Here is a 23,911-nt window from a genome sequence, read left to right on the forward strand (position 1 = left end):
AAATTCTTCTCTTTGTGCTATTAGGCTGAGTATATCTCCCTGAGGATGATGATCCAAGGTGGGTGTTGTATTTTGAATGAATTCCTTCAACATTAATAAGAGCCTTGTTAAGGTATCGTCTAATATGTGAATGATTTGGACAATATTGAGTAATATTTCACTATAGTGAGAAGAAGAGAAAAAAATTGAAATTTGTCAATTTCTAAAATACTTCATTTCAGAGGTGGTGACACAAACTGATTTCTGCAGTAAGGGTGGAGGAAATGAAAGGGTCAGGATCTCAAGGGTGGAGAATTATGAGGTAGTGGGGGGATTGCCAAAATAGCCAACTCTAGAAAATTCCAAAATTTTTAAAATGGTGAGATGGGTGTCTTGGGAATGGATTGTCATTGCCAGAAATGATGATCCCAAAACCTGATGTTGGTGGTGAAAGAGGTGTTAGTGGGGATATAAACTATATCACCATGGTATTGGGTGTTGCTGTATTCGTGAATGATTTTAATGTGAATAGGGTGGGTGGTAGCCACAGGCCAAAGCTATGGAGTTGCTGGGGAGAATTATAAGGGGGGTCCTACATGGGGCAGGTCGCGAGAGACAGACATGGGATGGAGAGGGAAGATGAAGGATAAAAATTTCCCAGTATGTGTTCTCATATCGTTGTATCTAAATAGCGGGTATCGTTGTATAAATAGGGGGTAGGGAGCAAGCTGCAGAGGGGAAATGACGAAAGTCAAGTACACCTGGAGTGTAAGACATTTTCATTAAGTAGGGGGATATTCTTCTTTTACCTCTGAATAATTGGTGAAAAATAGCTGATTTGGATACAGGACATCTAAATATATTAGAGGACTTAAAGCAGATGACTTAACACACTCAATGCGGATGACTTGAATTCAAGGCATCGGTCCCCTTATGTTTCATGGCCCGCCATCTGTTTCCGCGTCTTCTGCTAGACGTCGCAATGGTGCCCAGCATCTCAGAGTGTCTTTTGCAGTGATCGGAAGCAGCAGAATTTTTGCCTTCACACTGAATATGATATTATTGCAAAAAAGTAGTGGTTTGATAATTTTTTCAGCTTTGAGTGTGTTAAGACTGCCATCAAATTCTGTGGACTGAATATTTATTTAATACCTATTCAGCGTAATTTAGTCATTATTTCCCAGGGCGTAGATGGTAGCCTAGTGGGTAGAGTGCTTGGCTGCTGATTGAAAGGACCTATGTTCAAATCCCGGGTGAAGCCAGTTTGGACACTCAAACAAAATCCTCAAAGTATGAGGTGGCCCACGGAAAGGAACCAGCATACCCCACCCAGAATGTGAGAAGTTTACACACCAGTGGCTTAGTTCGAGGTGAGCTCTAATCTCACCTATTCAATCCAGCTGTAGGGTCGAATCACTGACAATGAGTGAGCGAACGTAGGATTCCCTTTTACAAACAGAAGCAATTTGCCTTCACAAAAATACAGAATATGCAATGGATATCCACTAGAAATTAAGAGCTGGGTGAGTATACCATAGGATTTATGTCACAGAGATGAACCAATGGAATCATGGGCAATGCGTTCGTTTGAAGGACCTTCCTGCTTATTTTACCATGACGTCAATATAAACAAGACCGTGATATAAACCATATATATTTTTAGCGTAATTCAGTCGTCAATTCCCAGGGCGTGGGATGTCCTCCCCTGGGCCAAAGTAGAGAATAGAGAAGGTAACGTACTCCTTGCCAACTGATAACAACGAATGAAGTACAGTAGAAATTAGGTGTGATTTTTTCCCGTGACTAGTACACAAAGTTATAATACATGGGGACGGGCCCCGATTCTAAAAACATACATTGCGTCAGCATCCATATGAAAAATATTTTGCTCCTTAAATTTGTGAACATAGGCAAAAATATGACTCGCTTGTCTCACAAGAGAGGCGCGGAGCGCGCGAAGTGAGACAATGAGATTTGTATCATCCGAGTGTGTTTGCCTATCATAATTTTAAAATAGCAGGATTGGCAGTTTATTAAGTTACTCCTAGTGTTATAATCAAAGTGCCTCTCCTTCAGTGCTTTCCTTGTGCACAGAGGAATAAATGAATTGTTCCTCGTCGACCAACTACATCTACTAACTTAAGTCGTACCTCTATATCTGGACGATGTGATGTCTCTCGACTTCAGCTGGAATAATTTCACGAAAATATTGTTTTTTTCGCTCGTGTTCTTCCATGAGAGCTGTTCGGCAGGATTTTTGGATACAATCCGTAGCGTGACGAGAAGTATATTGGAAAGGGGAAAAGAATTCACATGCAATCATGTATCCTGCTGCGAGAGCCACTTGAAACCGACAGAATGGTCGTGGATGTGGTACAAAGGTATTGTTCATAGCAAAACAGGGGAATTTCGTTTTATCATGAGATAAGCTTTGTTAATGGTATCACCTATCATTTTGATGAATCTTCAAAGAAAATATCGTTTCTAGCCTTCGTAATCCAAGACTTTCACTTAATCTCTTCTTAATATCCAGATTAACCTCTTACTCAGGGGTTTTATTCTCGCTTACTTTCGTTAAATACATAATTTCCAGTACTGTTTCCTGATTATAAATAAATACAAGAAATCGTTCTCATAAAATAGATGAGTTTTCTTGTTTCTTGCAAAGCACTTCTGTTGACTGTATTTGCCACAATTGGTGAAAACCTATGCCAACATATTCAGCCATATCTCATCATATCATTCCATGGATCTCAATGGTGAGGCTCGTTTTCATGGTTATCCTTTTAAAGGCATTCTTTCATAGTCTTCACACCCTGAGATGAAATTTGGCTTAGCTTGCTTCATTCCATCCTCTATTCCCTAATCTCATGCGTTTCACTCCCACTACTCAAGATAATTCCAAGTGAGAAAAACTTGATCTTAGGGGACAGAAGTGCTACGAATAAATTATTTTTTTAGTGCTTTATACAATGCATTTGATTCTTCCTAGATTGGGTTTTACGTGCTCGCAATCATTTAAGAAGTTCCAGGAGCCCCTTCTGATTGCTCAATGTCCATACCCTATCGCAGCATTTAATTCTTTTATTTAGAGAACCCAACAAGCCCATAGGGGGGTTTTCCAGGTCACAACCCGCCCCTTTAGCCTTTAAAAGAAGTGCCAAAAACGAGTAAGATGGCCTCAATAAATAACTTTCAATAAATACTCCAACAAAATTTATGTCTTTGAGCCCTAAAAATCACGTTTTCAGCATCAAAAATCCCAAAATTTCCTGAGGGAGAACCCGCATTTGCCCTGGGGTGTTTTCCATACACTTGGGAAGGGGCCAAAAATTTCCATTTCAAAATCCTGGCTACACTACTGGGTGTCATCCAAGAACCATGTACCTACCTTGAAAATGACATTATGTCCTAAAACCTAGGTCGGTCAAAATAAAACCGTGTGGAAATAAGATGTAGTGATTTCGTTATGTTAAATTTTAATTCTAAAGACTCAATAAAGTTAATACCTAATTGATTGGGCATGGTGGTAAAATGGTGCCGTATCAGGAAAATGTAAAATCATAGGATGTAAAAAAGGGGTTTTACCTAATTTGCATTCCCAGCATCTTTAATTTTTTTATCAATGACAATTTTTGCAATTTTATGATCAATTTGTAGTAATGCATTTTTTTATTCCTTCCATTAGATAGTCCTCTGTATGAATCACTGCAGTCAAAACTCTTTGGACAGCATCTAGTTCAAGATGCAATAGTGCATGGCGTAACACTACACAAGACAAAGCCAAGAAGTGATCTCTTGTTATTGAGAATAATCAGGGATATAGAAGATGAGATCCAAGAAGAAGTACCTCACAATTACTGTGGAATATGGGATGATCCTGGTATAAAATACGAACAAGTAATCTTAAGGGAGTATAAAAAAAGACTTAACTCATTTGGTGGAGCTCTGGTAATTTTTATGTTTGGACCCATGGGAACTGGCAAGAGTTATGCTAGCAGTATTATTGCTGACAGTCTGTATAAAAAGGGATTAAACTCACCGTTAGTTCATCAGTTTACAGCAAAGTCTTTCATCTCCCTAGAAAGGGATAATAAGCCTGAGGTAGGTACCATTTTCTTAGGAAACATGTATTTGATGGAACAAAATATTTTGTGTTCAGATGTGATTTATTTGTTTTTGGATGATGCATGCACTCTACAAAGTTTGTTATTGTGATGTGGCCATATTCAGCCTCCATCTCCCATGGAGGCGGTGGTAAAGGAGCTTTTGATACATTTTGAACTTAACTCATCGCCGAACCTTAACCCTTAACGGACCACTGCAAAATATAACTTCATTCACTTGATGAATCAAATAAGGAAAGACAATGGCAGGTTCCACAATTTAATAAATACTGCGACCGGTTTCGAATACATGGTATCATCATCAGGCACTTTTGATAGAATTGTTTCCACTTATATAGTTGTCAGAAGGGAGGAGGAGAAGTTAGGGGAATGGTTGGCAGCATCATGGATTGGGTGGTAGGGTGGGGAGGTTAAGGGGGATTGGGTAGCAGCGTCAAGTCAGGGGCCAGTGGAATGGGAGGGGAGGTGGAGTATGTTGGCGGGGGAGGAAGGGTGGAGTGGTCAGGGTTGTGAGCGAAACTTAGAGGGGGATGCAGGAATGGTTGAGAAAACACATTGAGAATAGGGGAATTCCAAGAATACAATTGTTCGTTGACTAACATTAATGACAGGGAATTTTGGCCTCTAAGAATTTCTAGCTCCAAGGCGTCAAGTCTGGTGCTGTTGCTGACTTTGTGGAGAATTTTTGGTTCAAAATTACTATCATGACCACATTCTATGAGTTGTCTAGCAAAGTTCGAGGAATGGTTATTGTTGATGAAACATGATCGATGCTTTTTTATCCTAATGTCTTCTTCCGGTTTTGCCAACATAGGTGCTATTGCAATCACGACACACAAGTTGATATACTCCACTCCGCTTCATATCACTGATTTTGTCTTTGGTTTTGCACAACAAGCTGCCTAAGGTTCCTAAGAAGAATATAATAATTTTGAACCAAAAATTCTCCACAAAGTCAGCAACGGCACCAGACTCGACGCCTTGTAGCAGCTAGAAATTCTTCAAGGCCAAAATTCCCCGTCATTAATATTAGTCAACGAAAAATTGTATTCTTGGAAATCCCCCATTCTCAATGTGTTTTCTCAACCATATCCCCCTCCCCTCTGCACAACTGCACCTCTGGCACTGAGAACTGGATAGCATATGTCCGAGTACCATCGCCTAGTCTGCTGAAAATTAGATCGTGAATCTCCCAGAATGTACTCACTCCTGGGATGCATACTCAGTATTTAATGTTAGGTTCGTTCTAATTTTAGTGGCTCAATTTTTTTATTTTCAGTGACTGATAAATCTCATAGGGTGTCCCAAGCACCCCAGCCTTAAATTTATGCTATTTTTTCTTGCAGTTCTTACTGTAGTGATCTATAATTTCTTCTAGCTGAATTTTTAAGCTTCCTGTAGGCACCTGTAAAATATGATTACAAAGTCACAGCAAGTTTTTTTAAAAATAACTTTCTTTATAGCTCTGTAGAATGGGGTGTGCTTAACACCCTACGTGACCTTTCTCGTTACGGTTTGCCTCCTAATATTTTTAGCCACCGTAAATGTTTTTCAGTCATTTACATTAGATTTGATAGCTACTCTTTCTGAAACTTACTATGAAAGCTGCCTTATTATGTTTACATGCAGAAATATTTACATTTGGGGAGATTTTTGTGTCAAAATTTGTATTAACAAATACAAAGTTAGCAATTTCCAATAATATTGTTGTAATTTTTCTCGTTTGTTTACCACAAATGATAGATCTTATAATACTTACAACACGTGCATTCTATACATTATAGATTTCTGCATTCTTTCTTGAAAAAGCTCTGATACTTTTACTTTTGATTGAAAATTTGGAGGAGAAAATTCTGACGCTAACCTGTCTAGAAATTAGTATAGAGATTGATTTTTTTTTGGATATTTTGTTCAACAAGGTACAAGGCGCTATTCTTATTCATGTAAATAATTTTTTTATGTGTTTCCGTTAATTTACCATCGAAGATAGGCGTTACAATAAAACATCGGCTTTTTCAATCTATAAGTACTAGATGTCAGCTACCTCTTATGAAAAAGAAAGAGCCGAGGTACACCATTTTGAATGAATCTTCGGTGGAGGGAGTGATTGATTCTGATGATTGTTTCGTTGTGACATAGCTTGGCCCTTAAGTATACTCTTTTTAAAAGGAGGTCAACAATAAACACAATCCCCTGGGACTTGAAACAATAATTAGAGGAATACATGCAAAATAAGTCTGGGGATGAGGATGAGGAGAAAACAACGAAACAAGTTGAAAGATGTTTTCCTTGTTCAAAAGGTGAAGATATTGAAAAAAAATTGTTTTTGAACTGTGAAAGAAATTAATGTGTGGTACTCTTTGCTGAAAATTTTATTTTACTGCTTTAGAAGCAAATAAATGATTAGCATTATTTATTTTCTACAATATTCCAATTCAATAAAACTTTTCTATGGCACGAAATTGGACCATCATTGAAGACTGCAGAATTTATCAATTTATCCTTCTAATGTTGCATATCATTGGTGAAAGGAGTAATTCAATAGCTATGACTTATAGATCTGTGAAAGTGGTTTTATTTTTTGCCAAAATTCATTTAAAAATATGCGATTTCGGCGTTATAGAAAATCTTGGTGGTGTTATTATAATGTTAAACTTTTTGCACATTTCTAGGTGTTTTATTATTTTTGGTGCACATTTCACAATTGCTTTTACTTTTTTATACATTTTACATAACATTAAATACAATTTCTACTGTATAAAATTTCTGATTAAACCAAATGAAGGAACTGGTTCAAAGTACATATCAATTGTTCAAGCATTAATATTATAGAGTGAGCAAGAAAAGGTGCACCGTGAATACTTCACTTGATTAATTGTCTTAGTGAGGAAGACTAGAGCAAAAATTGACAAAATAGTACTGAAATTTGTTTTCAGTTTCATTGCATTAATTTAGACCAATGACACAATATCGAAGCTCTTCCTGCTTCTTTTTCCCTATAATCAGAATGCATTCTTGGTGAATACAATCAACAGATGGCAAATCCCACTAACCTTCATGTATGTACTTGGAGAGCCTATCCCAAATTTTTGGACTATCAAGTTTTTATACTCTAATTCCAGCATTTAAAAATGATTCAGTAGTAGGGACAGCAAACTCATTTGCATCCTTCACTTTCTTTGACTGAGTAACTATCTGTTCAAATTATAGCTGTCCTTTTGTGACTCCCCTTTCTTTTGCACATTTATGTGTATGGCAATTGATGTGCTTTAATAAAGTGTCATGTCTTTCAGATTCAAGTCTTGTCTGCCAACATTTACACGGTAATACTTTGTCTTTCACATAAAATCCTTCTGAGCTGAATTCACTTGCCCTGGTATGGACAGTAACACTAGGTTTTCGGTATTTTAAAATTCCTTTCCTTCATTTGATATATAAAGCTGAAGCCGTGATTAAAAACAGTCCAAAGGCGAATCACGACCAATCATGACAGTGTTTTCAAACCGAGTGCTGGGTAGGTATGGTATAATCATAAGTAATGTATAACTTACATTTTGACCAAAATTTTTCATGCTGTGGGCTTTGATAGCCCTCAATATTTCTGCCTAAAATGGCTTATCAATAGACCGTGAATTTGATGATATTTAGACCATGAAAACCTGGAAAAATACGTGAATTTTATAATTTAGTTAGAGCGGGAACCCTGGTTTCGGTACTGTTTGTTTTATCGTATTCTAAAGGCCAACGAAAGTCAGCATGAAATAGGGGCAGCAAGATGATGAAATGCATCTTCCCTATGTATAAATGTGTTGGAGAGCACTAATGGATTTTTTGAAAATTTTCATCATGGATCCAAGGTACTTCAATAAAATTTGAAAGCATTGAATGCATTCAGATAACTGGTGTTTAGAAATTTGTGTATGACATCTCTTTAGGCAATAATCATGCTGATTTACACTAAATACAGGGGAATAATTAATCATTATTTGGGCTGTAATTGTGATGCATTTTAATTCTAGGTAGAACTGCTGAATTGGATTAAGGGGAATATCAGCTCTTGTCCATACTCTCTGTTTATATTTGATGAATTCAATGAGTTACCAATAGAAGTTATTCGTGAAGCGATGAAAGCTACCATTAGTACTGAGTTCAGGTTGGTTTATTGCAGCTTTATCATTGATGTTTGAAAGATACCTTTTTTCGTTAAATGGGGTATATTTAATTTAAATTTTACCCCATTGAACACTTAAATTTCTATAACAATGGTATTGTATCTTTTTTAGGGATGCTATTTTTATATTTATCATGACTATTGAGGGCATAGATTCAATGCAGAAGATAGTTGAATTATATGGACTGGGGCAAGGAAGAGAAGATATTAAGCTGGAAGAAGTTTATGAACCTGACTTCAGAGAACTTTTCTGTGAGTTAACTTGCACACATCATGGATGTAAATGATTTAATAACATTCACTGTAGAGAACCCTTTTCGTATTCATTTTGTTTGTTTTGAGTTGCTTTACCTTGATTGTTTGAGGCGTAACTTGGTGAAAGGGATTCATAATTAAATTAAAAAGAAGAACTTTGTGCTTCCACATTAATTTTTATTAATTTTATTATTTTAAATTTATTTTTTTTATTAATGTGAAAGCACAAAGTTCTTCTTTTTAATTTAATTGCTTTACCTTTTTTAAGTCTTAAAAATATATCCTTAAATTATCAACTGAACATTTTTCCTTTAGTATATTCTTTTGTTATGTATAAATTTTTACTTTTCCTTTGTTTATCACCTGAATCTTCAGCATATTTAGAGAAGAAATATGATTTAGAAAAATGTATAGATGAGGAGAATTTTATGAATGGGAGACCAAAGAATGCTGTATTTGCTCCTTTCTTACCACTAGAGAGTCCTCATGTAAGGAATTGCATAGTTGACCATTACTTCCATTCCATTGGTGTTTCTCCATCTGATGACATGATCAGGTAAGACATATTTATCTGTGATAACTTTTGTATTTGTTCATGTACTGAATGCACCAGATAAGTCTATTGTAGACAGTGGTGCCGACTCCATGGGGCCTAAGGGGGCCCGAGCCCTCTCAAAAATTCGCTATGGGTGTGAGAAAAAAAATGTGTCAGGCTTGTCGATTTTCCCTGGAGTGTCCAGATATCGAGATTTGAGTTATCAGTGTTCTAATGTTGATCATGTGACTCTGCTAAAATGCTTAAAAAACTTAAAACTCACTACTTATAAAATTTCCCGGGGCTAGATTCCCTGGTTTGGGCCCCCCCAATATTTCTTGTAAGTCCGCATCCCTGATTGTAGCCTAAGTACATGGGTCAGTTATACTGCTTGTAGTCTACATTTTGTAATAAGTAATCTTTATGTGCAAAAAAAGTTCTTAAAATGGCCAGCTTCAGCAATATGTGAAGCAGTTACAGTATTTAGAGCTAAATTGCTAACAAATGAATTGTCCACAAGTCGCTAATTACCAGTGAAAACAGCCTAACCCTGAGCTTGTTACTGCCAACCATGAAAATTATTTATTAAGCCTCCTTTGACCTCATCCCATCCGATCTAATAGAATCCTCATTAGAGATAACTTTTAGATGTGGAAGGTTAATGAAAATGCAGTCGATTGTGACCTCATCGTTTTATTTCTAGAGGAGCTCGATCACCTCATTCACCTTCAAATAGTGTAAAGAGTTGCAGCGCACACACGTCACGAGAAATGTATTGACGAGAAATAGGCGGTTAGGAGTGAAAAATAACAAAACAATAGGGTTGATTTCCAAAGGTATAAATACATTGAATATGCAAAGTAAGCTATAGATACACAATACATATAATACTAAGTTGCCTGAGGTTAATTGTAGTCTTGGAGTTGGGAAAATGCCGGGCACCAGGAGTTCCTTCCTTGTTCGAGGTCTGGAGCAGAGAGACCGAGCCAGCCGGCTTACAGCAGAGCCGCCGTGCTCGAAGCAGGCGTGAGAGGGGAGGTGAAGGCAGAAGAGGAGAAACAGGTTTCACTCTGACGTTTCACCTTACAATTGGAGAGGGGGTGGCGGAGAGTAATAGAAGTTCACACATGGCATAAAGAGGCCGACACCGTTGATAAATTCACTATAAATTGCGGAGGACTTCACTAAATGCGAGAATCAGCGGCGCGCGAGAATAAAGCTGGCGCGACGGACTCGAGCGCTTCGCGAGATTTGGACTCATGCGCTCACGAATCGTCTCCTCATGATGAAGTCTCGGAGGGATTAAGACCTGGAGGGATTGAGAACATGCCCAATTATGGCACAAAGTATGGAAGTAAATGATACTAAATGAAATGGAGAGTTTAAGAATTGTCAATATTTAATGTGAAAAATCAACTTAAAATATGCATAGAATCCATTTTTTTGGTGTTTTCAAATCACAGAAGAGTTGAGTTTTGTATTTGTATGTGAAGTACCTCATGGTCCCAAATGGCACCCACATATTGATATAAATGCTCTAACTATATGGGTCATTCCATTTCAAATCAACCAGGCCATGACACCCACCGACTCGGATTTTCATGAAACTTGCCATGGTCAAACATAATGGTATGATTAGAGATTGTGTGCAATTTTAGCCTCCAATTGTCAATTGTTAATGAAATATGAGTAATTGAAATTTGAGCATGACCCCTAAATTGCCGCAACGTGCAACACATGGTGATTTTTATTTTCGTCCATAACTCCATTCCTGTGAGATGAAAAGACATGATTTTTTTTTCTAAAGCTAAGGAGTCTATAATGATCCCACGATTGTCATTAAATATTCACTGCATGAAGTAAGTCAGCTGCAAAAAAATAAAGTTTACAAAAAAATCTCGCTTGTACCATTTTTGATTGTGAGCATCCACAGGGAAAGGCCATGCGAATACAGACTCATGGTTCAGTTTAAAATAATCATTAATGTATGAGCAAAGATCCTGATGAAAAAAAATCATGAGTCCGGCGTTCCTTTTAGTAAAAAAAAATTCTCATTCATGGTCACGGGAAAAAATGGCATTTTTTTCAAGGCACATAGAAATTACACAATTTAGAGGAGAGATAAGTTTATACTCTTGATTAAAAAATATTGGAGCATGCATTATCTCACTATAGTGTATGCTACTGGCTCTTACAGTAGGAAACACATAAGCAGTCATGTCAATGTACTCCCCCACATACTGCTAATTTCGTGTTATCAGGACTATTCCTACTATCTCTTCCATGGGTAATGGGTAACTGAATAGTATGGTATAAAATATAAAGGCAGAAGAGAGCCATCAGAAAGTTTTCTCCAATTTCAGTCCAAGTGAAGTTAATTAATTTCTTCATTAATTTCTCATTTATATGGTGCTGCCTTAGTGATATCCTGGTTGAATTTCAGACTAAGTAACTCATGTTAGTGCGTCTGATAGCCAGGCTTACGTTGTAATATCTCTTGTTCGTATCAATGAGGTCTGTCTTCAAAGTACATATTTCATAATAGCAAAACAAATGAACTTCTCAGTTCTCTCTGAAAATATTCAGAACACCATTATCTATGTTGTAAGCAGTTAATCACAAGTAAGTACACCTATCTGAATATCAAACATTGTAACATTCAAGATGTACCTTATGAAGGAGTTACAGTGGAACCTCTATCTATTGTTTTTCATGGGGATGGACAAAGAAAAACGATGAATGCGGGAATGTGTGGCTGGGTTGCCTATGTTACAGGAAACGCAGGAAATATTTTTTTTGCGAGTGATTATGATATTCATTACAGGATTCAAACAAGATTTTAGCCGAATACAGAAATATTAGTACTGCATCGAAACACTTTGGTCATATTTTTGATTCGCCTAATATCTCTTTCAAGTGTCGTAAAGGAACACGCCACCTCGCTAAAAAATGTTTGTACTCCACTCGGCATTTGCACTGCTATTATGGATTTCTGTCTGATATAAAAATTCTTATACATCAAACGCCATTTAAATACACGTATGTACGAGAGCATTATGTATAGTGTGCCTAAAACAACCGCTTTTGCCGGCGAAGTGATTGGTTGTGAGATCGATCACAAAGGCCAAAAATAGTTTATTATTTGAAAATTTCCTTTCTAATAAATATATTTTTAATATAATTGAGGTAATGCGTAAAGCGTGAACAATGTTACGTCGTCAGCGGCACGGTCACCTGATCCTCGGCTTCATCCCACTTCTTTTCACATGATAGCTCGCTCCACCCCTACCCCGAACGTCATGTGCAAGCGGACAGCCCGAGGCGTTCTGCAATATCCACGCACTTCTAGCTCGGATTCTTTTCTTCATCTTCAATGATTTTGAGCCCATATTTTAAAGTTCCTACTTGTTCCTTCGGAAGGGCCACGATCAGAAAATAAATAAAAATAAAACTAATAAAAATGAAACCGGACTTGATTAAACCCACACGGAAAACACTCGCTGGCTTGAAGTCAACACATCCTGGAAAGTACGGAACTACTTGTACGAGGTGAAGTTCAGAACTGATGCTATCGCGTACGGCGTACGCAGAGCATACTGCAGTGGGTGAAGCATGACCATATGACTGCACCATTAATTATTTTTGTCCTTCAGAGAAGGGAACTTACCCACTCATTGCTAAGTAGGGTAGCGCCAGATGAGCTGATGAATTCGGATTACTAGTGGGGAGAAATAAAGTATCCGGAGAAGATTTACCTTCGTCAGTTACTCTGACAAGTAAGACTTAAAGTATAACTCGAAAGTATACTCTCACTGCCTCATCTCATTCTTTCATATCTGATGACCTTAACCATGATGTGGCCTTTGTTATGGAAGTGCAACGCCACCTGATAGAATTTTTAAAGAGAACTTCGCCGATGATCCAAGAAGTTCAGTACTTCACAGATGGATGTGCTGGGCAATATAAAAACTGCAAGTCTTTTTTAAATTTGTGCCATCATTATAATGACTATGGCATTAATGCAACCTGGTCTTTTTTTTCCACGAGCCATGGGAAGTCTTCTTGTGATGGTATAGGTGGTACAATTAAACGAATGGCGAGGAAAGCCAGCCTGCAACGCCCAATGGCACAGCAAATAACAAACAGCAGCGGGATGTATGAATTTTGTAGAGATAATGTGAAAAACATCAACATCCATTACATTAAGTCTAGTGATGTGGCTTGGTCACGTAGTAAACTTCTTGAAAGATCCACCAAGGCAAAAACAATTACAGGTACAAGAAACTTCCATCATTTTGTGCCTTTATCGGATAGAAAAGTCGCTGCAAAGTTCACTGGCCTGGATGATGAGTACAGCATTATATTTGATTTTTGTTCCGTAACAGTGGATTTCCCAGATAATTTGGTTGTTGGTTCATATGCAGCTTGTATTTACAGCATGCAGTGGTATATTGGAGTAGTGGAAGCTCTCAACCTGAAGAAAGTGATATTTCAGTTAAATTCATGACGCCTAAAGGACCCTCACCTTCATTCTCTTGGCCTGAGAGAGATGATGTTTGCTGTGTGCCACTAGGACACATATTGTGTGTGCTTAATTCTCCTGCAACTACAAGCTCTGGGAGGTCATACTACTTCTTGAGGGAGGAAGTGGACCACATTCAAAAAAAATATATAGACTTTGTGAAAAACACTAAGACATCTTAGAATGTGATCAGTCAGTTAAAAAGAGGAGGCTCACTTTCAAATCAATTGGTAAGGTTGTTTATTTAATTGTACTCTTTCTACCTAAATTTCCAATGATATAGAATCACTAAATGAAACATTGAAAATAAGCATTATTGTGAAGTACCTGAAAGATTTCTCAATTCAAATGATTTGATGACGGTTCCCTTTGACATTCAATAATGTACATTCCTGTGATGTCAATACATCTGGATATGAAATGTATCTGGTCTTTGGACTAAGGTTAAAAGGAATGTAGAATGTGTCTACCATGGCTCATGCAGTTTTTTTTAAATTACAACTCCCTCTACTCAAATAGCCCTGATAGCACGAAATTAGCAGTATGTGGGGGAGTACATTGACATGACTGCTTATGTGTTTCCTACTGTAAGAGCCAGTAGCATACACTATAGTGAGATAATGCATGCTCCAATATTTTTTAATCAAGAGTATAAACTTATCTCTCCTCTAAATTGTGTAATTTCTATGTGCCTTGAAAAAAATGCCATTTTTTCCCGTGACCATGAATGAGAATTTTTTTTTACTAAAAGGAACGCCGGACTCATGATTTTTTTTCATCAGGATCTTTGCTCATACATTAATGATTATTTTAAACTGAACCATGAGTCTGTATTCGCATGGCCTTTCCCTGTGGATGCTCACAATCAAAAATGGTACAAGCGAGATTTTTTTGTAAACTTTATTTTTTTGCAGCTGACTTACTTCATGCAGTGAATATTTAATGACAATCGTGGGATCATTATAGACTCCTTAGCTTTAGAAAAAAAAATCATGTCTTTTCATCTCACAGGAATGGAGTTATGGACGAAAATAAAAATCACCATGTGTTGCACGTTGCGGCAATTTAGGGGTCATGCTCAAATTTCAATTACTCATATTTCATTAACAATTGACAATTGGAGGCTAAAATTGCACACAATCTCTAATCATACCATTATGTTTGACCATGGCAAGTTTCATGAAAATCCGAGTCGGTGGGTGTCATTTGGTCAAAATATTGGTTGATTTGACATGGAATGACCCATATATTACTTTTACTATATAGTAAAATTTCAAGTAATTGTAGTGGGTAAACAAACACTCCTTTATTATTTCAACAATATCTTAAACTTTAAAATTATATGCCAGATAAAGCACAAGCATTATATGAATTGGAAGAATGTAAGAAAATGTCTACTAACATTGGGCAATCATCCATTTCTGCCTCTAAATGAGAACTGCTGCATTTTATGTTCCCTGTTGATTTGATTTTGAAATTTGATACATTCTAATGGAAAGCATACTACATATTTTGTACTATTTTTTTATGCTTGTGATTCAAAGTTAGAGCAAAAAAGTTTGGTGGATGGAACTGACAGTGGAAGAGTTCATAGCTCTGCATTCGCATGCTTTTTGGCATCGCTAGGGTCTAATTGGTTGACTTTACTTCCTTAACCTAATTCTTTTCATGAATTGCAATTTGGGGTACGAATGAGTAACCCCAGTGAGGTAAGTAAATATTTAATGCATCAACTTAGTCATATGGCTTTCTGTGTATGTATTCCTTTACTGATGTCAACATCTTAAGGACCTACTACTACTATTTTATTGCAAAATATAAATGAGAAAATGGAAAATTGCATTAAATAAACGTAAAATCTATAAAAAATGGGAGAAAATTAGATATTAATGAAATATTTTGTGGAGTATCCTGTTGAGTGGATTACTTTTTAAATGTGAAGTCAACTTCAGGGTTGAAAGATTTCAAACTCTTGGACATAATTCAAATTCATTTTTATAGAGCAGTGCTGATATGCCAATGCTGTAGTACTCTTTCATATCCCAAATAGCAGTTCACGAAAAGAATTAGGTTAAGGAAGTAAAGTTAACACGTTAGACCTCAGTGATGCCAAAAGACACGCGAAAGCATAGTTTTGAACTCTTCCCCTATCAGTTCCATCGAGCAAACTTTTTTGCTCTTTGAACTCATTCTTTGAAATTTGTATCAAAATTGGTTTGTGATAATAATAATTTTGAGCATTAGCTAGAGGTCCATGGTCTGATGCCTTGTCCAGATGAATTTTTTTCTTTGCAATTCATGTGAGGGATTCAAGCTTTGTTAATTATTGCTGAATTAATATCCCAGTTTGCACTGAAAAACCTTTTATGGGAAAAGGATCATTGTAATTCACGTGAATTTTTCTTTTATTTCAGGTCCGTTGAAAACCATGTGATGTATGGACCAGAGGGAAATGAAAAATTTGCATTGCATGGGTGTAAGCAAATTCATTCCCTAGTCACTAGTGCCATATCTCGTGAGCGTAGATTTTCCAGGGATAAGGAGTTATAGCATATTATGATGCACTTCATTTTCATCGTGGTTGACTCAAAAAATGTGGAGATATTTATTCAAGCAAAGGATTGCTTGCGTGGAAAATGTTTGTTGATTTATTTTTCATCGTTGACAATCCATCAGAGTTAGATGGTGATGTGTGCCAATGACTGATGCTCTTGGGGTATGAACACAGGGTAATTAACTTTCCTAGTCCCAGATATATTTATGTGATTATTAATGTATAATGAGGGAGCATTGTTGGTGGTAATAGGAATAATTGGTCATGCTGTGTGCTACCATTTTCTCAGTATTGGAGAAAACTGTAGCACATTGTGCACAATGCTCAATCCTTTAGATGTTTTGTATGTTTATAATTTTATCAGTGCTAAGACTACTGGTTGTTAGATTTTTACAGCCACTCTCAATATGAAATGGTCTCTTTTGTCATTCATTGTTTCCAGAAAATTAACCGACTGCCATGACCTCACTAGAGCATATTTTTTTAATTTTTGTGTGAGTTTTCCATTTACTTCTCTTCATGATTTTTCCTGGTGTGTTCAATGAAATAATGTTTTCCATATTTTCAAGTATGTACTAGGGATGGTCGGATCGGATACCTTGGATCCAAATATCCGCAGATATTGCCCTTCATCGGATACATCGGATCCAAAGTCGCAGAAGACATCGGATCTTTATCCGAAATTTTAAATGATAGCTTCAGTGAATGCAACAACAATGCAATAAGGGTGGAAAGAGTTCCGATTCTCTCTTCGTATGTGCCGTGGCATGCGATTCTTGTCCTACTCAAGAACTGTTTTGTTTGAAAGCTCTCTCAGAGGTTACGTAGCAGAATTTCAGCCGTGGAAAATAAAAAAAAAGCAAAATACGATTGGCACCTAGTGTGACTCTTCCCAAGAGATTAAACAATCATTGGGGGAATCTCAGCTTCGTAGGATAATAACCATGTCATAAGTAACTACGTCGCAGATTTCAGAAAACCACCCTCGGCCGTCCATCAGCCCGTGCCTCGGTTGTTTTTTTTTTTTGTTTCCAAAATCACACAGACCATAAATCATTTTCTTTTAAGGAAAATATCAAATTACACGAGAACAATTGAAGCGTGTTTCATCCCTATCCCATCTCACCAACTGACCTTTTTTGGCCTACCTGCTTCAATTCTCCATTTCTAGACGACAAATGCTAGGTGAGTGACTTTCTGGGCCCGGAGATGTCTCAATAGATTTGACAATTAGATGACATGCACGAGATTTAAAAAAGAATTAGACCAAACGCGACGCATTCCTGACAATATTTCTGTTCATTTTTCAGCTCTTAATGATTGCCAATAAGTGTTTTATTTACAATTAGACTATACCACTAATATGCAACATTGTCCAAACAGCACAATTTTCAAATAACCAAGCGCAGAATTAACCCCTCAAACAAGTAGGAATGGATTGGAAACGCCAACTGCATATATCACGTAGCTTGCCCGGCTTCGCTTAGAAGGCAACAACGTCACTGAAGCAAGATCTGACTTGTTCGTCCTTGATTCCCTCATTTGTAGCCTTGTTGCTTGAAATACGGGGGAGTGCGCTCCTTCTCCTCTACCTCTCCTTTACACGCTTCTTCTGCCCACCTGTTGCTCATGCTGAGCGGTTGAGTACCTCGTTGCACAAGACGTTAATGCTGTTTTAAATACTGTTGTGTTGCTGATTGTACAGTTGCAATTCAATTAATTGATATACTGATAAAAATGTCTTTCATTGTGTAGGAACATTTCTATTGAGATAAGGAGAACCAATGTATGCCATGTGTGTGCACTGTGGCATGAAACTATCGCGAGGAAGTGCTAAATCCACCTCACCATACTGAAGCATTTTCGGGTGAAACACAAGTCTGTTTGCGATGAAAAAGTGACAAAATTCGGGGGAAACGTGCGTGAGGAAAAGTTGAATTCAGTCGATGGCAGTGGGGTAGCCAGGAATTTCATTAGTGAGGGGGTCCAAAACCGTGGGGGGGGAAATTTTTAAACAACAGGGTACAAAGTTGAGGGTTTCAAACTAATTTTAACACCCTTCATAATCGAAAAAAACTTCATTTTTCAAAGAAATTATTGTAAATTCATGATTTTTCAATGTTTCGTTTCCTTTCATGAAGGAAAGTAATTGTGTTTTTATATTTTGGGGGGTCCGTACCCCCCAGACACCCCCCTCTCTTTATGCCAATGGTCAGTGGTTTATCTTACTTTCATTTCTAAACCCAAGCGGTAACGGTTTAGGTCCTGAGCATATAAAGATGATTTTTAAAAACAACTTTGAAAGCCTATAAAAATGATTTTTAATTTATATAAATATTAAAAAGTGTATGAAAATCTAAAAAGCATTTCTTTGATTGTATGTACCCAGGATAAACTTGAATAAATACTGCGTTTAATAGCCGGAATTTGAAAATGCATTTGGATCTGAAAATATCCGATCCAAAAGATCCGGCTCCGAAAATCAAGGATCTGATCCGGATCTGAAAGAAATCCTGGATCCGATCTGAATCTGTATCCGAAAAAAATTCTGGATCCGTTCATCCATAGTATGTATGTACTATGGAGGTTCAAAAGTACAAACAAAATTTGTGCCACGACTATCACTCTGCTAGAAAATATGTTTCCTTTCTGATGGTGTTCACTCTTAGGAACGAGATGAGGGAAATTCAAATGCAGTCCAAATGCCCGAATAATAGGGAGTGTACTGTAGTAACAACCCACTGTTAAGGAAACCTACAAGGAAATTTGTGTCAATAGTGATGACACAAATTTCATTGGGATACTTTTTCCCCCATAGTATACATGTATGCACTTTTTGTGAAAATCTTCAAACTTGCTAACCTATGATTTTTTAAACTCATTGTGTACAATATTTCTTTAACTAGTTTTTGTATCCTGTTTAGGATTATGTAAGACTTTAGGAAAATTTTTACTCCATGCTTCTTACACATTGACTGAGAGTAATCCCTTACTCATATTGTGATTATATATGCTCATCATCACTAGCCAACAACTAAGCCAACATCACTAAGATTGGTTTGATGCAGCTTTCCACTCAGTTTTCCTATCAGCTGATCTTTTCACACCTATATTCTCATCCTTCTTTACCTGTTCTGTATATATTTTATTCTAGGTCTTCTTTTTCCGTTCTTGCCATCCACTTGTCCCTCGACAATTGTCTTCATCAGGCCATCATGTCTCAAGATATGGCCTATTAGGTTGTTCCATCTTCTTGTCAAGGTTTTCATGAAACTTCTCTTTTCTCCTACTCTGATTAGGACTTCCTCATTAATAACTCATTGACTCTCTGATTGATTCATTTGATACTTATCATTCTTCTGCATTTTGAAGGTCTCTACTCTTGATTTCTCTGCGGCTGTCATTTTCCATGGCTCACCTCTGTAGAGAAGCATTATCCAAATCTAAAATCTGATAAATTGTTTCTTCACTTCAATGCTTAAATTTCCTGCTGTAAGATCTTTTTTTGATGGAATGCTCTCTGTATCTCTCTCTGTTGATTGTGCTGATATGTAATTTCTTTCATGAAATTTACACTAATCAAATTGATACCTCCATGGCAAATATGCTCAACAATCGCCCACCAAATCAAATCCGCTCATCTAGTGTCCCAATAATACGAATCCCCTCAGCTGGCAGTGTCTGGAGCATAAACGCTCACCTCCAAACTTGGAGGATAGGAGGTGAGCGTTTATGCTCCAGAAACTGCCAGCTGAGGGGATTCGTATTGTTGGGCTACTATGAGCTTGGGCTAGATGAGCGGATTTGATTGGGTGGGCGATTGCTGAGCGTTTTTGCAGTAGAGGTATCAAAGGGGCCTTGAAACTGTCTGACTAACTAGCAATCTTTTGTGAGAAAGGTGGGCATTTTGTTTTACTGGCATTCAGAAAAAGTATTTTTAGCTTTGACGCAAAATTTTGCCAAGGCAGGGCTAAGTTGGCAACTTAAAAGGCTGGTATTACTTCCAAAATAGCAAGTCAATGATAAGTTACGTTTTTTGATAACTTTTGTTATTTCTAAGAAAAAGACCACTCAGATTTTGCATTATTTTTTAATAGGAATAAGCTACACTCCTGGAATATTGAAAATTTCTTTCAAAATGTACCTTGCAGCCTTTTTTACAACATCTCAAATATGTATGATTTGCCATTGATATAAAATCGGAGAAATAAAAAGAATCCTGCTGAAATCATTCCATCCTTTGCACTTGTGTTTCAATCTCTAACATTCCGGTAAGGGGGGCCAGTGCGTCTCCCTGGGTTACCTCTTAACTTGGATTTTCGTTGTGAGTGTCCATAGACCTCGGTCAGAGTTTGAACCTTGTGCCTTTTGCCTAGTGCCTTCAGCAATTGAACAGGCTGCCCACTTTGCCACCGTTGGATTTGCTTCATGTTTGCATTCTACCTTGTCACTCAATTTATTGGTAATGGCTTTTCATGTGACCTCTCATTCAAAGTTCTTCAGGGCTCTGTAAGGAAGTCTTCACCCTTATTTTACCTGATTGAAGAGTATCCTATATGAGACAACCACGCTAAGTACATATGTACTGCATTTTTTTCCCCTTCTATTCATGAACTGTTTGTCATAGTCATCACCGCATTGATGAAACTGGTCATCTAGTTTGTGGTTGTGACATGTTTTTGTTCTACAATTACATGTTTTTGCCAATTGTGATAGAGTTTGAATAATAGAAATACCAGAATTTTTCAGTTTTTCCAACTACTTCTTGAAGCATGTGCAATGAAAATTTGACGGACTTGACTCTTTTGCAGATGAGTTGATGGCATTATGTGATCACAGTAGCAGATCCAGAGTGGGGCAATTGCCCACCCTTGAGTATTCAATTTACACTAGATATAATGGTAATTTTGTTTGGATCCCCACTACTGGTGGGAGGTTATCTCCCAAGCCCAAGTATGTACTGCATTTATTTTCCCTTCGATTCATGAACTGTTTGTCATAGTCATCACCGCATTGATGAAACTGGTCATCTAGTTTGCGGTTGTGACATGTTTTTGCCAATTGTGATAGAGTTTGAAAAATAGAAATACCCTGAATCCGCCACTGCATGGTCATGATGAGTATTTTGCTGCCTCTATGCTACTCCTCATTCTTTTGCATGGACCATGCATGGTTTGTTACACTGTAGGGAACGATTTCTTCCCTCAATGAAAGGTCTTCCCTGAATCAGTAAACAAACAAAAACCCTAATTATGTAATCTACTCATGAAAAATGGGCAGCTACCTTCATGTTTTCTTAATTTGCACTTACGAGCAAATGGCTGAATTGGGAAGGTTTTTTTCTTCATTATTTATCTTTCCCTTGTGTCTATTGAATTATTCATGTGAGCAATTTCATATCTAAGTAATCACCTCATAGTACTTATATCTTGTAACATCAATTTTTTCAAATTTACACCACAAAGGAATGAAAAATTTGCTAATGGATATGGTAGCTTAATTATATTGAAATGACATTTGTAAGTCATTAAAACTGGTACAGTTAATTTAAATTTTATCAAATGAATTATCTAGAGCATATAGCATTATATTTCAAGTCACTCATAGAAAAGTGAAGGTTCTTTGTTAGATTTAAGGGTGTTCATGATTTTGAAGTGATTTTTTGTGGTTAGTAAATGTTTTACTTTAAATTTTCAAACATTTACATTTGAAGTCTTGTCAATTAAATGGATTGGGAACCTTCCTTTTAAGCATTTCAACTATTACCAGCTCTTCAGTGATAGCAGCAAAAATTGTAATTTATTTCTTGATGACTCTAATGTTAATGAAAGTTAATGGTGCTTTATATGGTGCTGTAAAGATATATGTATGTATACTATTTGCTGAGTTATATATTTTTATAGATACATATTTGAAACTGATGTAATAAATTTATGAAGGAACGACTAATAAAATGTAGGTTTAATATTTAACAATGGAAAAATGTATCCTTTTGGAAAGAATGCATCACCATGCTGATGAAGTTTTTTTTTACTAATTGTTCTTTATTTTAATTAAACTGACTGAGAATTTAATGTGTTGTAGTGCTTTATTCCCTGTTGTATGAGTTGCCTATTTTGGTATTTTTTTCAATTTCTATGCATTAGAAAGTCATAAATTTCAGTACCAAAGCCATAAATGTTATTTGTATAGTGCTGAAATTTATAGCTGTTGGTGGCAAGGGTGTACCCAGGATAACTGGGGGGGGGGGGGGGGGGGGGGGGGCAAGCCATGGTGTAGCGGGGGTAAGCCATGGGATTTATGAGATTATTTCCTTGAAAAATAGTTTTATTTTAGTTAGTTACATGCATATCTTACATAAATTATTTTTTGTGGGTTTAAAGAAAATGTTTGAATACCTCTGTTTCAATTCAGTACTGATTTTGCTTAAAAACTTTTGCAATTTTTGCTTGTGGGGCGCAGCTGCCCCCCCTGTCCCTTGCTGGGTACACCCATGGTTGGTGGTTTTTACTGATACATCTGTAGTTATTGTGGCTTAAGTCTCGTGGTGCTTCTTTCTGAAGTCTGCCTGAATTTGGGAAAAAGTTGAAAGGTTCGGGTCCTGGCAGTAATTATCTGATTTTGAGAAAATTATTTGAGACCCTAATCTCACTTTACAACTTTTAGCAGTTGCTAAAAAGCCAAGAGGATCAGTGCCCCAAGAGTAGTCTTTTAAGGACGAGGGCAGTTGCTATAAGGGAAACATTTTTCAGGGACTGGAGTCCACAAAATCCACTGCGACTACATGCCAGATGTATTTTATCCAAAGTTATGGAAATAAATTCGTTTGGTTGTTTCTATTACAAGTATTTCATATTGCTTCCCAGATTTGCATTACTACAATTGTGACCCATCCCTTTATTAAGCATTTCTGTTATGATAACTGTGTACCTTATAAATGCAATTATATCATGGAAATGCCTAAAAGTGGTTAATGTGGTATTTATGTTTGCCAGCCTGGACTTCTATCTCAGTTAATTTTATTAATTCACAAGTAACTCAGTGTCAGTTAGAAAGCAAGTAGGTGGTAAATTAAACTTTTGTGGAATGTGCAGAGGATATATTTAAATAAATAAAAGTGCTACGATCTGTTATTTTTGTGAATGTCAAACTTCCACCAATTGAAGCCTGAATCTGTTGAACTTATGCTGAGGATATTTTCACCTATGGCATTTAGATTGTTTGATAAAATTAATATTCTGTACAAACTAGCACACCAACTGTCACCAAAGCACGCGTGAATGTTCGAAATATAGATAAGTTTCTTTACTTACTCGGTGAGGCGAAGGGTGTGTGTGGTCGTTGATTAGATGAGGCCACATCAGGATGTTCTGGTTACAAGAGTGTCCGGGTCGCGGGCACCACTGGGAGGACGGGCGTCCATTAATTACGTGAGGTGATTTTGGTAATTTTTGGACATCACCTCCCCCTTAATGAGATAATTGTCTCGAGTTCCTCTCCCTCTTATCTCACTCGAGACTGTTTAAAAATAAGTATTTTCAGTGTAAATACGTTTATCTAATTGCGTTAGATTTATTAAAAATAACAATTTGTTTGATTACTTTTATTTAACATTTGTTAAGACTATTATCTAAGATCGCATTTTTACACTGATCAGTAGAGGTCCATGAAAGTGGTTTTATTTTTTGCTAAAATTCGTTTTAAAACCATGTGATTTTGGTGTTATAGAAAGTCTTGGCGGTTTTATTATAATGCTACAATTTTCCCA

At 36.9% G+C, this 23,911-nt stretch overlaps 1 protein-coding gene across 1 annotated transcript; it reads left to right on the forward strand.

The window, feature by feature from the left end:
* The first annotated feature begins 1,729 nt into the window (after positions 1 to 1,729).
* On the forward strand, positions 1,730 to 16,611 carry LOC124165931 (torsin-2A-like). Its single transcript, XM_046543469.1, has 6 exons — positions 1,730 to 2,360; positions 3,668 to 4,083; positions 8,126 to 8,259; positions 8,390 to 8,529; positions 8,908 to 9,088; positions 16,004 to 16,611. Exons 1-6 carry the CDS (start codon positions 2,150 to 2,152, stop codon positions 16,137 to 16,139), a joined length of 1,218 nt encoding a protein of 405 aa, XP_046399425.1. The 5' UTR covers positions 1,730 to 2,149; the 3' UTR covers positions 16,140 to 16,611.
* The last annotated feature ends 7,300 nt before the right edge of the window (positions 16,612 to 23,911 follow it).

Source organism: Ischnura elegans, chromosome 9 (genome assembly GCF_921293095.1).
Source record: "Ischnura elegans chromosome 9, ioIscEleg1.1, whole genome shotgun sequence".
Taxonomy (NCBI): domain Eukaryota; kingdom Metazoa; phylum Arthropoda; class Insecta; order Odonata; family Coenagrionidae; genus Ischnura; species Ischnura elegans.